This window comes from Podarcis pityusensis (genome assembly GCF_964106645.2).
Source record: "Podarcis pityusensis genome assembly, chromosome: 2".
Lineage (NCBI taxonomy): Eukaryota > Metazoa > Chordata > Lepidosauria > Squamata > Lacertidae > Podarcis > Podarcis pityusensis.
Window position 1 is genome coordinate 109119825 of NC_138029.1, and position 13333 is coordinate 109133157.

At 47.0% G+C, this 13333-nt stretch overlaps 1 protein-coding gene across 1 annotated transcript in view; it reads left to right on the forward strand.

Annotated features, from left to right (window-relative positions):
• The first annotated feature begins 269 nt into the window (after positions 1 to 269).
• LOC308471755 (uncharacterized protein) overlaps positions 270 to 13333 on the forward strand; it is a 31012-nt gene continuing 17948 nt past the window's right edge. The window contains exons 1-7 of the mRNA XM_080996008.1: positions 270 to 952; positions 3044 to 3139; positions 3421 to 3639; positions 5301 to 5323; positions 6606 to 6721; positions 8392 to 8511; positions 9724 to 10231. Of these exons, the coding sequence (XP_080852134.1) occupies positions 536 to 952; positions 3044 to 3139; positions 3421 to 3639; positions 5301 to 5323; positions 6606 to 6721; positions 8392 to 8511; positions 9724 to 10231 (1499 nt within the window). The 5' untranslated portion in view covers positions 270 to 535. The remainder of the gene's footprint in view (positions 953 to 3043; positions 3140 to 3420; positions 3640 to 5300; positions 5324 to 6605; positions 6722 to 8391; positions 8512 to 9723; positions 10232 to 13333) is intronic.

Sequence of the window (13333 nt, forward strand, 5' to 3'; positions counted from 1 at the left end):
CACACACACTAGCAACAGGTGCAGAGGCATCACCAAAAAGGGAAATATTACTGAAGTAATCCCAGTTGTGGGTCATTGGCTGTACAGCAGATTTTTATTTATTTTAATTGAAGCTTGAAAACATACACAAAGAAAACACAGTATACGGAAATAAACATAAAATATCAAGCATGTTTATTTCTGTATACTGTGTTTTCTTTGTGTTTTCAAGCTTTAATTAAAACAAATAAAAATAGCTTGCAGACACAAGCGCAAACCAAAAATGTTGACCGGAAAGCTCTGGAAGCTCCTTACTGAAACATTAAAAGCGGACTCCACTGCTGTTTGGGGCCTGCCTTCGGTATTAAGCCTTAATTTGTTTTGGCAGAAGAAAACTTGGACTCAACGTCAATCTGACTTCCTCATTACAGTTCGCAGGAATTTACTGTCTCCAAGGCAGCCTGGTGTCATCTCAGCCAATCCGGGAGCTGGAGCCAGTTAATGACACATCCAAGCGAGGAGAGGAAAGTGAAACTTAACTTCTGACTAGAGAATCATGGATGCAAGCGCTCTCTTAGGAAACCTGAGCAAGGAAGCTTCCTGCTCCATCTGCCTGGAGTATTTCAAAGAGCCGGTGTCTGTACATTGTGGGCACAACTTCTGCCAGGCCTGCATCACTCAGTGCTGGTGGGGGCAGGAGACTGGTGTGTCCTGCCCCCAGTGTGGGGAAAGCAGCCACCAGAAGAACTTCAGAGAGAACCAGCATCTGGCGAGAATCGTAGAAATCGTCAAATGCTTGAATCTGGAAGCTGCCAAAGCACTGGAAGAGGGGAGAGTGTGTGAGAAGCACTTGGAATGCCTCAAGGTCTTCTGCAAAGACGACAAGATGCCCATCTGCTTGGTGTGCACTATTTCCAACGAGCATCAACATCATGCTGTCGTTCCGATAGAAGAAGCTGTTCAGGATTACAAGGTACAGTGGGACCTCGGGTTACAGACGCTTCAGGTTACAGACTCCGCTAACCCAGAAATAGTACCTCGGGTTAAGAACTTTACCTCAGGATGAGAACAGAAATCGTGTGCTGGCAGCGGGAGGCCCCATTAGCTAAAGTGATACCTCAGCTTAAGAATAGTTTCAGGTTAAGAACGGACCTCCAGAACGAATTAAGTTCTTAACCCGAGGTACCACTGTAGTTTAGGGGAAAGGGGCGTAGCTCAGGCGGGGTGGAGTATCTGGATTGCTTGCAGAACATCCATGGATCAATCCCTGGTATCTCTAGGGGAGACAGGGAATGTTTCCTGCTTTTGGGGAGCTGCTACGGGTTGGTTGGTGTAAACCAGCCTTTCTCTACCTTGTTGTTGGACTAAAACTCCCATCATCCCTGATTACTGGTCCTGCTAGCTAGGGATGATGGGAGTTATAGTCCAACAACATATGAAGGGCCTAAGGTTGAGGAACGCTCGTGTGAACAATACAGTGGTACCTCGGGTTACAGACGCTTCAGGTTACACACTCTGCTAACCCAGAAATAGTACCTTGGGTTAAGATCTTTGATTCAGGATGAGAACAGAAATCGTGCTCTGGCGGCACGGCGGCAGCGGGAGGCCCCATTAGCTAAAGTGATACCTCAGGTCAAGAACAGTTTCAGGTTAATAACGGACCTCCAGAATGAATTAAATTCTTAATCAGAGGTACCATAGTACAGAGGTAGATGGGCTTGGTATAAGGTAGCTTCTTATACGTGGTATTCAACTCAGTTTTACTCAGGGTAGATCCCTGAGCATGAGTATGGTCACATTCATAAAAGGTAAAGTAACGGACCCCTGACAGTTATGTCCAGTCGCGAACGACTCTGGGGTTGGGGCGCTCATCTCGCTTTACTGGCCGATGGAGCTGACATTTGTCTGCAGACAGTTTTTCCGAGTCATGTGGCCAGCATGACTAAGCCGCTTCTGGCGATATCACAGCAGCGCACGGAAACACCATTTACCTTCCTGCTGGAGCGGTACCTATTTATCTACTTGCACTGGTGTGCTTTCAAACTGCTAGGTGGGCAGGAGCAGGGACTGAGCAATGGGAGCTTACCCCGTTGCGGGGATTCGAACCGCTGACCTTCCGATCGGCAAGCCCTGGCTCAGTGGTTTAGACCACAGTGCCACCCGCACATTCATACCACACATTTAAAGTGCTATGACACCGCTTTAAGCAGTCACACCTTCCCCCGAAGAATTCTAGGAGACATAGTTTATTGAGGGTACTGAGAAGTGTTAGGAGAACCTCCATTTCCCTCACAGAGCTACAGTCACCAGAGCACTCTGTGAAGGGGGACTGATTCTTCAGCTGCTCCGGGAAGTGTAGTTCTGCAAGGGGAGCTCTCAGTGCCTTTAACAAACTACAGCTCCCATAATTCTTTCAGCGAAGCCTTGACTGTTTAAAGTGATAACAGCAATTTAAATACAAGCCATGAATGTGGTCTTAGTTATTTAAGTGAGTTGACTCTTGCCATATGTAGAACTGGCGGCAAGCACATTATCCCTTTTGCTGATTATTTCAAGTGAGAATTATGTGACTTATACCCCACACAGGTTGCTCAGACTCTCATAAGTTACCTCCCTGTTGTTGTTAATTAAATTTGTATAGCGCCCTTCATCCATAGATCTCAGGGCAGTTCACAACATTAAAAACACAAAATACATATTAATAATAATAATAATAATAATAATAATAAAGCACTTTCCCCTTCCTATCTTACTACAGTGGTACCTCGGGTTACATACGCTTCAGGTTACATACGCTTCAGGTTACAGACTCCGCTAACCCAGAAATAGTGCTTCAGGTTAAGAACTTTGCTTCAGGATGAGAACAGAAATCATGCTCCGGCGGCGTGGCATCAGCAGGAGGCCCCATTAGCTAAAGTGGTGCTTCAGGTTAAGAACTATTTCAGGTTAAGAACGAACCTCCGGAACAAATTAAGTACTTAACCTGAGGTACCACTGTATAGGTAAGGTTCCCCACCCCATCCCCATGCCCCACAAGCCTGCTAATAATTTCTCTGTTGAAAAGGAACACTTTCAGATGCAACTGAAGATCTGGAAGCAAAAGACCGAGGAACTCCAGGCCCTGAAATTAGCTGAAGCGAGAAGACGCTTGAAACGTCTGGTAAGTCAGCAGTTCTCAGACGTAACACCTGATTGGAGTTTAAAACATGTGGAGGGCTGCCAGGTGGATGAAAACAGTCCAAATTGCCCGTTTCCCCCCTATATCAGGCTTCTGTGCCTTTAACAGGTGCATAACAAACAAAATCTCAGCGAGTGGTGCTTTTCCACTGTGAATGCTGAGTGATGGGGGAAAGTCAGTTGTTCAGGTGTTAATGCCAGAACTCTATACCGTGACATTTTCTGTTGACCTTCCCTGCCTTCCTTTTGACCTGCTCTTTGCAGGAAAGGTTAGACTCCGAAGGGAAGAAGATTGTGTCTGAATTTGAGCAGCTCTATCAGTTTCTAGAGGATCAGGAAGAATTCCTGCTGGCCAAGCTAGAACAGCTGCAGAAGGAAGTGATAATGGAGGAGAAGACCACCACATCAGAGATTTCCAACCTTCGTGACCTCGTCCGCGATGTGGAAGAGAGATGTAAGCAGCCTGTGAGTGAATTCCTCCAGGTAAGGAGAGCAGGGATCCTTCCTCTGGGGCCTTGGGGCTGCTAAATCTAGACAAGGATGGGGTAATCTAGATCTAGCATGGGGTGAATTGTCCTCCCACGTGTTTATTTGGAGGATGGCTCCTGCTTGTATTCAGGACCTGACTCACTGCCATGTACAGGGCTGGAAAAAGTCTGATGATCTAGAATGGAGCAGTGAACCTGGCTTCTTTTTGGTCTTCACATGTGGCTTAGTGTTCTCGCTTGAATTTCCTGGAAGAAGCCAATTCAAGGACTAGTCACACAACACTGGCAAATCAGCGGTGTAGCAGCAAAACTGCCAGCACATCTGCAAAGCTAAGCAGGGTCCGGTATGGTTTCAAATTGGATGGGGAACCAAATGTTGAGATTTCTGACATTGCAGGGAGTTGGATTAGGTGACCCTAGGGGTTCCTTCCAATTCTACGATTCTATGATTCTAAGAGTTTCAGTTGAGGGACCGAAAGCATGTTGCGGTTGCAGGATCTCTCTCTGCAGATTTGATGTGTAGCAGCAGCAGCACCTTTGGGCTCTTCCTGTACATTTGTAAGAAAAGCAAATATTACAAAAACACCATAAGAGCAGGAATAGGGGATCTGTCCAGTGGGCCAGATCATTATTTTCCCCACACCCCTGGAGGCTGCATGAAAAGGGGGTGGGGCTGCCCACTTGTCAATCACCTTGCATCGGAGTGATGTCAGAGTTTGGCCAGCTGATGAACATGCAAAAGAGAGAGAGATGGTTAGGACCTGTTGTTATTTCTTTTATCTCTTTATTGTTTGAACAGAAGAAAACCTCTTATTTATTTACTTTTCAAAATAAAAAAAAAGCCTTTGGGGGAAATAGCAAAAGGAAGATGGGAGGAAAAGGACTGACAGGGCAGAAGGAACGACTGCAAACAAATGACCTTACAAGTATTTAAAGTGTGTTTTCGCCTGGGAATAAATATTAAGACGTTTAAGCAGAGAAAAGATGCAAGCGTTGCCCCTCTGCTTCAGGCAAAGTATCCTGAGAGACTCTGCAACGAGAGAAGTTAAGAGTAAAAACACTTAAAATCAGAGAATTGTAAAGCTGGAAGGGACCATGCGGGTCATATTTGTTAGAAGTCCTGCTCCATGTTTGCAGTCATGGGATTGTTGTCTATCACATGATGGTGTATGCTTTGACTCCACAGAGTGGGAAGTGACGGAGACAGGATGTTTGTGTTATTGTGTTCCGTGAAGTGGGACTATTGTCCTTTGTTCTTTTTCTCTTTGCTGTCTGGTGCTAGAGAGAGAGGGAACCGTGTTGCAGTGCTTCGTGTGTGTTTATATGTAAATAAAGTAGATTAGCCAAAATGCTGAGTTGCTGAGGTCTGTCACGCAAGCTGCGAAGACTCTGCGGATCCCTAAGTGTGCCGGTGTCGGTTGGCATCGGTCGCTGTGATGTTCGGGCTGAAGAAAGCTTTTGAAGCTCCCGAACAATCAACCAGGAGGGAGGGAACATGCCAGTCAGGCATGTGTCTCTGCCAGAGTCCTACTCGAGTGTAGGATGAGCTCCTGACAATATTGCCCAACCCCCTGCAATGTAGGAATATGAAACTTTAACAATGTGGAACAATGAGCAATGTATGATCTCACTTTGTGTTCTCTCTCCCATCTCTAGGATCTCAAAAACACCTTGAGCAGGTACGGTTCTCTCATGCGTTCAGACCAGTACTAGAGACAGGCCTGAGGGTTGCAGGATCTGTGCTGGGGTGCAAGTGTCTCATTGATGCTGCTTCCTTCTCCAAGGGTGTACCTTTTCTCTGGTTGGTGGGATGTGACACAGTAGATAGGGTGGAGGGAGGAGAGGAGCAAAGAGACACCTTACCGGAAGGAACGTCTCCACCCCCATCGCTCAGCCCAGACACTGAGGTCCAGCTCTGAGGGCCCTCCGGCGGTTCCCTCACTGCGAGAAGCCAAGTTACAGGGAACCAGGCAGAGGGCCTTCTTGGTGGTGGCGCCCGCCCTGTGGAACGCCCTCCCATCAGATGTCAAGGAAATAAACAACTACCTGACTTTTAGAAGACATCTGAAGGCAGCCCTGTTTAGGGAAGTTTTTAATATTTGATGTTTTATTCTGTTTTTATTCTGTTGGGAGCCACCCAGAGTGGCTGGGGAAACCCAGCTGAGGAGATACTGGGCATGGGGAAGGGTGAGCCAAACAGAGAATTTCCTTCACTCCCTTTCTCTGCTCTCCCCTTCATCCACCATGCTGGCTTTATAAATCGCCACTTGCTTATTTAAATTTATGCCCGTCCACAACATTCTCTAGGTGGCTGTAATGGTTCTAGGGGTTGCTCATGCGTAAGCTTGTCCCAACCTCTGGCTGGGTTGCCTGAGTGAACCTTTCCTGTCCGGGCAGCCACTCGCCCGTGACTGTCTCAATCGCTGGCAGAATCCGTCAGTGGGCGTTTCTTAAACTTCTTCCAGCAAAGAAGCTCTTTGACCCCAAGTCTCTTCCTACTCTCCCTGCGCGGAAGCCTTCTGCGCAAGGAGGGCGTAGGCAGCGGAGGACCCTTCCTCTCCCTGCTGGTCCACGGCAAGGAGTCATGGGACCGCCTCGCCGATTCCCCCATCTGCCCCCCTTCTCCACTGGAGCTACGTTGATGCTCTTCCCCAGAAGACGGGCTGCCTCTCCCACTCCCGTGACGCTCTCTGGGATCCCTTTGGAGCTTGCTCTCTCCCTCGGACACTGATGGCAGTTCCATGACAGTGGCTTATCACATAACTTTCATTATGAACACACTACCTGTCAAACCGCTATGGGTGGCCTTGATCCACTTTACACACAATCAGTGGTTCGGGGGGGGGGGGGAGGATACGCTTATTCTGAAAATCACTAACTCCCAGGCTGGAGGCAGAGGCAAAGAACATGGGTTTGAGAATTCCCAAGCCCTTGGTTAAGGAGAGCCTTTTCCCCTTCCAGATGCGAGGATCAGAAGACCCAGAAACCAGTGGGTTGCTCTCAAGATCTGGAGAAGAGGCTGGATGCATTTTCCGAGAAAAGGATGCATCTGGAAGAGATCTTAAAGAAATTCAAAGGTGCCAAGGTGGGGGTGGGAGGGAAGGGAGGAATTATTATTACTAGAAATAGTAAAATAGTAATTTTTAACTTTCGCTTGTCACTATATATATACATATATATATACATATATATATATATACATATATATAGGTAAAGGGACCCCTGACCATTAGGTCCAGTTGTGGCTGACTCTGAGGTTGCGGCGCTCATCTCACTTTATTGGCCGAGGGAGCCGGCGTACAGCTTCCGGGCCTCGTGGCCAGCATGACTAAGCCGCTTCTGGCAAAGCAGAGCAGTGCACGGAAACGCCGTTTACCTTCCCTTCTGAGCGGTACCTATTTATCTACTTGCACTTTGACGTGCTTTCAAATTGCTAGGTTGGAGCAGGGACCGAGCAACGGGAGCTCACCCCGTCGCGGGGATTCGAACTGCCAACCATCTGATCGACAAACCCTAGGCTCTGTGGTTTAACCCACAGCGCCACCCACGTTCCATATATATATATATGTGTGTGTGTGTGTGTGTGTGTGTGTGTATAGTCTCAAAGCAACTTAATGACAAGATAAGTTGTGCTCCCGGATTATTGCAGAGGGCGATTTAAAGGACTGTGACCGGTTCACCTGCCCTGGGTGCCAAGCCAAGAGGGTGTTGCAGGAGGCGCCACAACAAGGAAGCAGGGAGGGAGGGGATTTTGGTGCCGCACAGGGTGCGCTGAAATTTGAAAGCCCGAAGTGTGCCACTGACATTGGGTTCCCAGCTGGTGATCAGTAGTGGCCAGCATGGTGGAGCAATGCCATAGTACCACCCTTTTGACAGCAGTATTGCTGCTTCATACCTGGACAGTGCAGTGATGAGTCAGGGGAGTGGAGAGGTTGGAGGTATGTGGGCAAGCTGGCAGAGTATTTGTCCATCCCATACTTCTCTATGTGTTTGCCCATTACAGTGGTACCTCTAGATGCGAATTGGATCCGTTCCGGAGCCCCGTTTGCATCTAGAAGCAACTGTAACTAGCGACGGCACGTCTGCACACGTGCGCGTCGCTTTTCACCACTTCTGCACATCCGCATGGCATCATTTTGAGCGTCTGCTCATGCGCAAGCGGCGAAACCTGGAAGTAACGGGCTACATTACTTCCGGGTTGCCGCGGAGCGCAGAGCACAACTCAAACGCGCTCATCCCGAAGCATATTCAACCCGAGGTATGACTGTACTTTCCTAAGTGCAAAAAGTCTTTTCTTTTTTTAAAAAAAGTGAATTTGGAGCACCAGGGCAACAGATCCACATGTATTTTGTGTTTTTCATGTTATAATTTAATGTGAAGAGCCCTGAGGTCTACGGGGTATACGACAGCATGCAAATTTAATAAATAATAATAATAAATAAATTATTTTGTAAAGCTAAATTTTCAGGTATGCTCTTGAATCCCTCCTGCAAAATATGGACAACCTGCAGTCATTAAACAACTCTTGCTGATCTACTTCAAAATACGCTGAGCTCTACCAGTGCCCTGTCTACCTGCTGCCCACCCCTGCTCTAGATCATGTTTCTCTTCGGCAGACACACCAGAGCTCCTCATTATATAAATTGAAGGGGGAAGAGTTCCTTGAATGTATAATTCTGAAAACCACTGGCCCAAGCGCATCAGCTTTGTGGAATCTAATCTCCATTTTTCTCCTGTCTTCCTTTAGCTGCTGTGTCAGTTGAACTGGAGAGCATATCTTTGTCAAAAGAGGAACTAGGAGTCCGGAAAGGCAGGACAAGATTATTTGAGTTGCCTTATGCTGAAGTGAAAAAAAGAGGCACAAGAGGTCAGTAGTTTTTGTGCTCAGTAGCGGTTGCACACTTTCTGGGTATGTTGAGCAGTAGGGACAGGGGAGATTTTTAATTCAGTTACCAGGAAAAGGCAAATCTACTTAATTAGCACTTTCTGGAATTCTTCTTCTTTGGCGATCACTCCTAGCCGAGTAAGATTGTCTTCCATAAACACGGTTTTAACAATGTGTCTGTAAGTGACTGTGGAGGCCAATTCTGGATCCACACGTCCTTCCACAGTGGGGACATTGGTTTCCGGGTGGGAGTTGATCACGGCATGGATTTGCCAAGTGTGCCTTCCTCTTAGCACGTTCCTACCTTTTGTCCTGAGTTCCAGTGTCTTCAAAGCCCATGACACCTTTGGTAAAGGCTGCTCTCCAACTGGAGTGCTCTCAGGCCAGTGTTTCCCAGTTGTTGGTGTTTATACTACATTTTTAAAGATTTGCCTTGAGACAGTCTTTAAACCTCTTTTGTTGACCACCAGCATGACACTTTCCATTTTAAAGTTCGGAATAAAGTAGTTGCTTTGGAAGACGATAATCAGGCATCCGCACAACAAGACCAGTTCAACGAAGCTGATGTTGAAGAATCACTGGTGATCTTTGCTTCTTCCAGTACACTGGTATTAGTTTGTCTGTCTTCTCAAGTGATGTGTACATTTTTTCAGATAAATCAAAACAGCCACCCTTTGAAACTCCTTCTTCTTTTAATTTTGCAGTGCGGTTCTCCATAGCAGCAAATAATGTGTCACAAAAATACGTATATCAAGGGAAAGCATGCATCAAAATACAGTATTAGAGAAAATAACATACACAGATGCATTGTAATAGGGAACCAGTTCTGTCTGTAACATGTTGTTGTTGTTTAGTCGTTTAGTCGTGTCCAACTCTTCGTGAGCCCATGGACCAGAGCACACCAGGCACTTCTGTCTTCCACTGCCTCCCACAGTTTGGTCAAACTCATGCTGGTAGCTTCGAGAACACTGTCCAACCATCTCGTCCTCGGTCGTCCCCTTCTCCTTGTGCCCCCCATCTTTCCCAACATCAGGGTCTTTTCCAGGGAGTCTTCTCTTCTCCTGAGGTGGCCAAAGTATTGGAGCCTCAGCTTCACGATCTTTTCCTTCCAGTGAGCACTCAGGGCTGATTTCCTTAAGAATGGATAGGTTGTCTGTAACATACACTCTCTCTTTTTCCTCCTTCCCTTCCAAGTGAACGTGACGCTGGATGGGGACACCGCAAACCCCTTCCTCGTCCTCTCGGCGGATCAGAAGAGTGTGAGACTCGGAGATGCATGGCAGGATGTCGCTGACAACCCCGAGAGATTTGATCCTTACCCCTGTGTGCTGGGCTGCGAGGGACTCACGTCAGGGAGGCATTATTGGGAAGTTGAAGTGGCCAGTGGGAAGCACTGGGCCGTGGGCTTTGCAAAAGAATCTGTTAAAAGGAAAGGGCAGATCACCCCTAGCCCCGAGGAGCAGATATGGGCTCTACAACAAAGTGGGGATCTCCTTGAAGCTCTGACCTATCCTCCGACTATCTTACCGTCGGGCAACTGTCCCAGGAGAGTCTGGGTATTTCTGGACTATGAAGAGGAACGAGTGGCGTTCTTTGATGCCGATACATCAGTGTTAATCTACGTTTTCTCACCAGCGATGTTCAGTCAGGAGAGAATCTTTCCTTGGCTCTGGGTCTGGCCTGGAACCGAGCTGAGGATTTAGCAGCGAGTTTTGATGTTAGTGTATTGGCTAACTGCAGCGAGGCTGAGTAACACACACACAAAAATATCACTTATCTAGGTTTGGGTAGCTATCTTCTCTACGGCATAGGAAGAGTGGCTTTACAGGCCATGTCCCACTTGCGAGGCAAGGATCCTGTTGTGAAACAAATCCCAAATTTCCTTCAGTAAAAACCCACATTTTGTGCCAATAAAAAACAAAACACTAGCAAATTGTATTGCGCGTATCAGTTCTAAATTACACAAACTTTGTGCTGATTTCAGCTCTTTTAAACACAGCCAATGTTAGAAGAATACATACATCATATCAGGTCGAGATAGCCAACATGGTGCCATCTAGATGTTGCTAGACTACAACTCCCATCACCCCTGACCTCTGGCAGAGGTTGATGGGAGTTGAAGTACCATAATGTCTGGAGGTTTCATATTAAAGGAGCAGCACCGTTAGGCCTGGACTGCTGGGCACATCCTCTGCCCCTCGCTGCATCCGGCAGCCATCAGGCAGCACCCACAAAACCTTCCTTTAAAAAACTACAACAATCCTTCACCCTGAGCACAATGCAGCCAGAGCAAAGCTCTCCACCCATTTAATTCTGCAGGGTGCCTCTGGGCCCCACATGAAGAAGACCAGCAGGTGCCTGCAAAAAGTTGCTTCTTTACAAAATGAGGATGTCACAGAGACTGCTGCTGGTGGCTGACTAGCAGGCAGGCTGGCAAGGAGAGAAATGAGGGAGGACCAAGCAAGCAGGCAGTGTGAGAAATAAACCACCTCCTCTTTCTAACTTTTCTGGGGTGGGGAGGACCCCATATCTCCGCTCCCCTACTTTTTACCAGGGTTCATTCCCTTACACATGGCCTGCTAACTGGGTGGATGGAGGAAAGAGTGAGCAAATTGGACTGTGGCTGTGTGTAGAAATTAGTGGTGGAACGGACTGACTCCCTCAAGAACTTGGAAATGGATGCTATTGAAGCGCAAGATTTTTTCACGTCGTTCTGATTTTATTCAGAATAAACAATATGAATCAATGCAATATGTGCAAAGATAACTCTGCTCAACATACAAATAGAGAAAGGCAGAGTGACACCTGTTTTCATTCAAGTTTGGGTGCATTTAATCTTAATCTAGTTTGCCTTCCTGCACAATGAACAGCTGGATCTGAAGCTTTTCATAGCATGGAGGTGAGCAGAAGCCGATCATTTTCTTATGCCTGCAGGTTAAGCTGCTTTTAAAACCCTTCCTGAAAGGTAGAGATTGATTGATGGACTGGCCAGTTAGGAAATGGAAAAATAAAATGATCTGCTGCCAGGCTGATCGTGGGAAAATGAAAAATTGCGGCTGATCCACATTAACTCTGGACCTAGTTGTTCCATTTTTAGTTTGGTCCAGCGTTGGCCATTCCCACGGGTACTTTTTGCCTTTGGTTTTTACTTGGGGAAAGACCCCTGAAAACCTGTGTTTTCCCATTCATTCTTCCTAGTTCTAAATAGTCTGCTTTTCGGGTTGTCTCCATCTCCACCCACCTTTGGCAATGGGGTTGAGCAGGCACACTTATTCCACACACAGACACACGCCACACTGTGGCTACCCTTGCATTACATTCAAACTTCTTGTCCTGCGCACAAAACACTCCACTCTCAGTGATGCAGTGGGGGCCGAGGCTGTGGACTGATTACATTTTTGTGCAAAAACTTGGTTTTGGGCAACCCTGCTACTTCGAGTTCTACAGGTCTCACAGCATTAACGCCCCATAAAGTCTTGCTTCTCCCATAACCACAGGCTTGGATTCCAGCAGAAATCAAGCATGTCTCTCCCTCACGGGCTTCAGCCTGCCTCCTCCTAGCTTCTAACTCATACAAAAGTGTCTTTAGTCCTTCTAAAATATCAGACAGGTGAGAAGGGGGGCCCACCATTTGTCCTCTGGCACAGAGCCACTTCCTTTGTTATTTTAAGGACTCGTACTTAAGCCACTACCACACCAGGAAGCTAGCCTGGCTATGCCAGCAATGTAATCCTCGCTGGATCCCATTGGATCCAGGAATTGGAGGGGACTCAGGCCCCATACAGCCTAACACACACACACCTAACTCACATAGTATTTATATATACCAGGCATAGGCAAACTTTGGCCCTCCAGATGTTTGGGACTACTATTCCCATCATCCCCAGCTAACAGGCCCAGTGGTCAGGGATGATGGGAATTGTAGTCCCAAACATCTGGATGGCCAAAGTTTGCCTATGCCTGATATATACCCTGCCTTTTTCCTGATGGGACTCATGGTGGGTTACATATAAAAATGAGAACCACCAAAACCTCTTTTGAACTTGTGTTACCCTACAAAGGATGGTGGGATAAGAACGATGACCCTTCAGCCAAAAGAAGACAAACTAAGCGTGTGGAAAGAGTTCAAATTTATTGCTGAAGAGTAAATCTAGAGACCACAGTGGATATCTCCAAAAAGCTGGAACCCCCAAACAAAGGGTTGTTGTTGTTGTTGTTTAGCCGTTTAGTCGTGTCTGACTCTTCGTGACCCCATGGACCAGAGCACGCCAGGCACCCCTATCTTCCACTGCCTCCCGCAGTTTGGTCAAACTCATGTTCGTAGCTTCTAGAACACTGTCCAAGCATCTCGTCCTCTGTCGTCCCCTTCTCCTTGTGCCCTCCATCTTTCCCAACATCAGGGTCTTTTCCAGGGAGTCTTCTCTTCTCATGAGGTGACCAAAGTATTGGAGCCTCAGCTTCACGATCTGTCCTTCCAGTGAGCACTCAGGGCTGATTTCCTTCAGAATGGAGAGGTTTGATCTTGCAGTCCATGGGACTCTCAAGAGTCTCCTCCAGCACCATAATTCAAAAGCATCAATTCTTCGGCGATCAGCTTTCTTTATAGTTCAGCTCTCACTTCCATACATCACTACTGGGAAAACCATGGCTTTAACTATATGGATCTTTGTTGGCAAGGTGATGTCTCTGCTTTTTAAGATGCTGTCTAGGTACACACAGCCTTAATAATATTACAGGAAGGAATGCAATTGTGACAGAAACTTAAACCATCCTCACTGGCTGCCTCTATGCATTCTCAAAACAT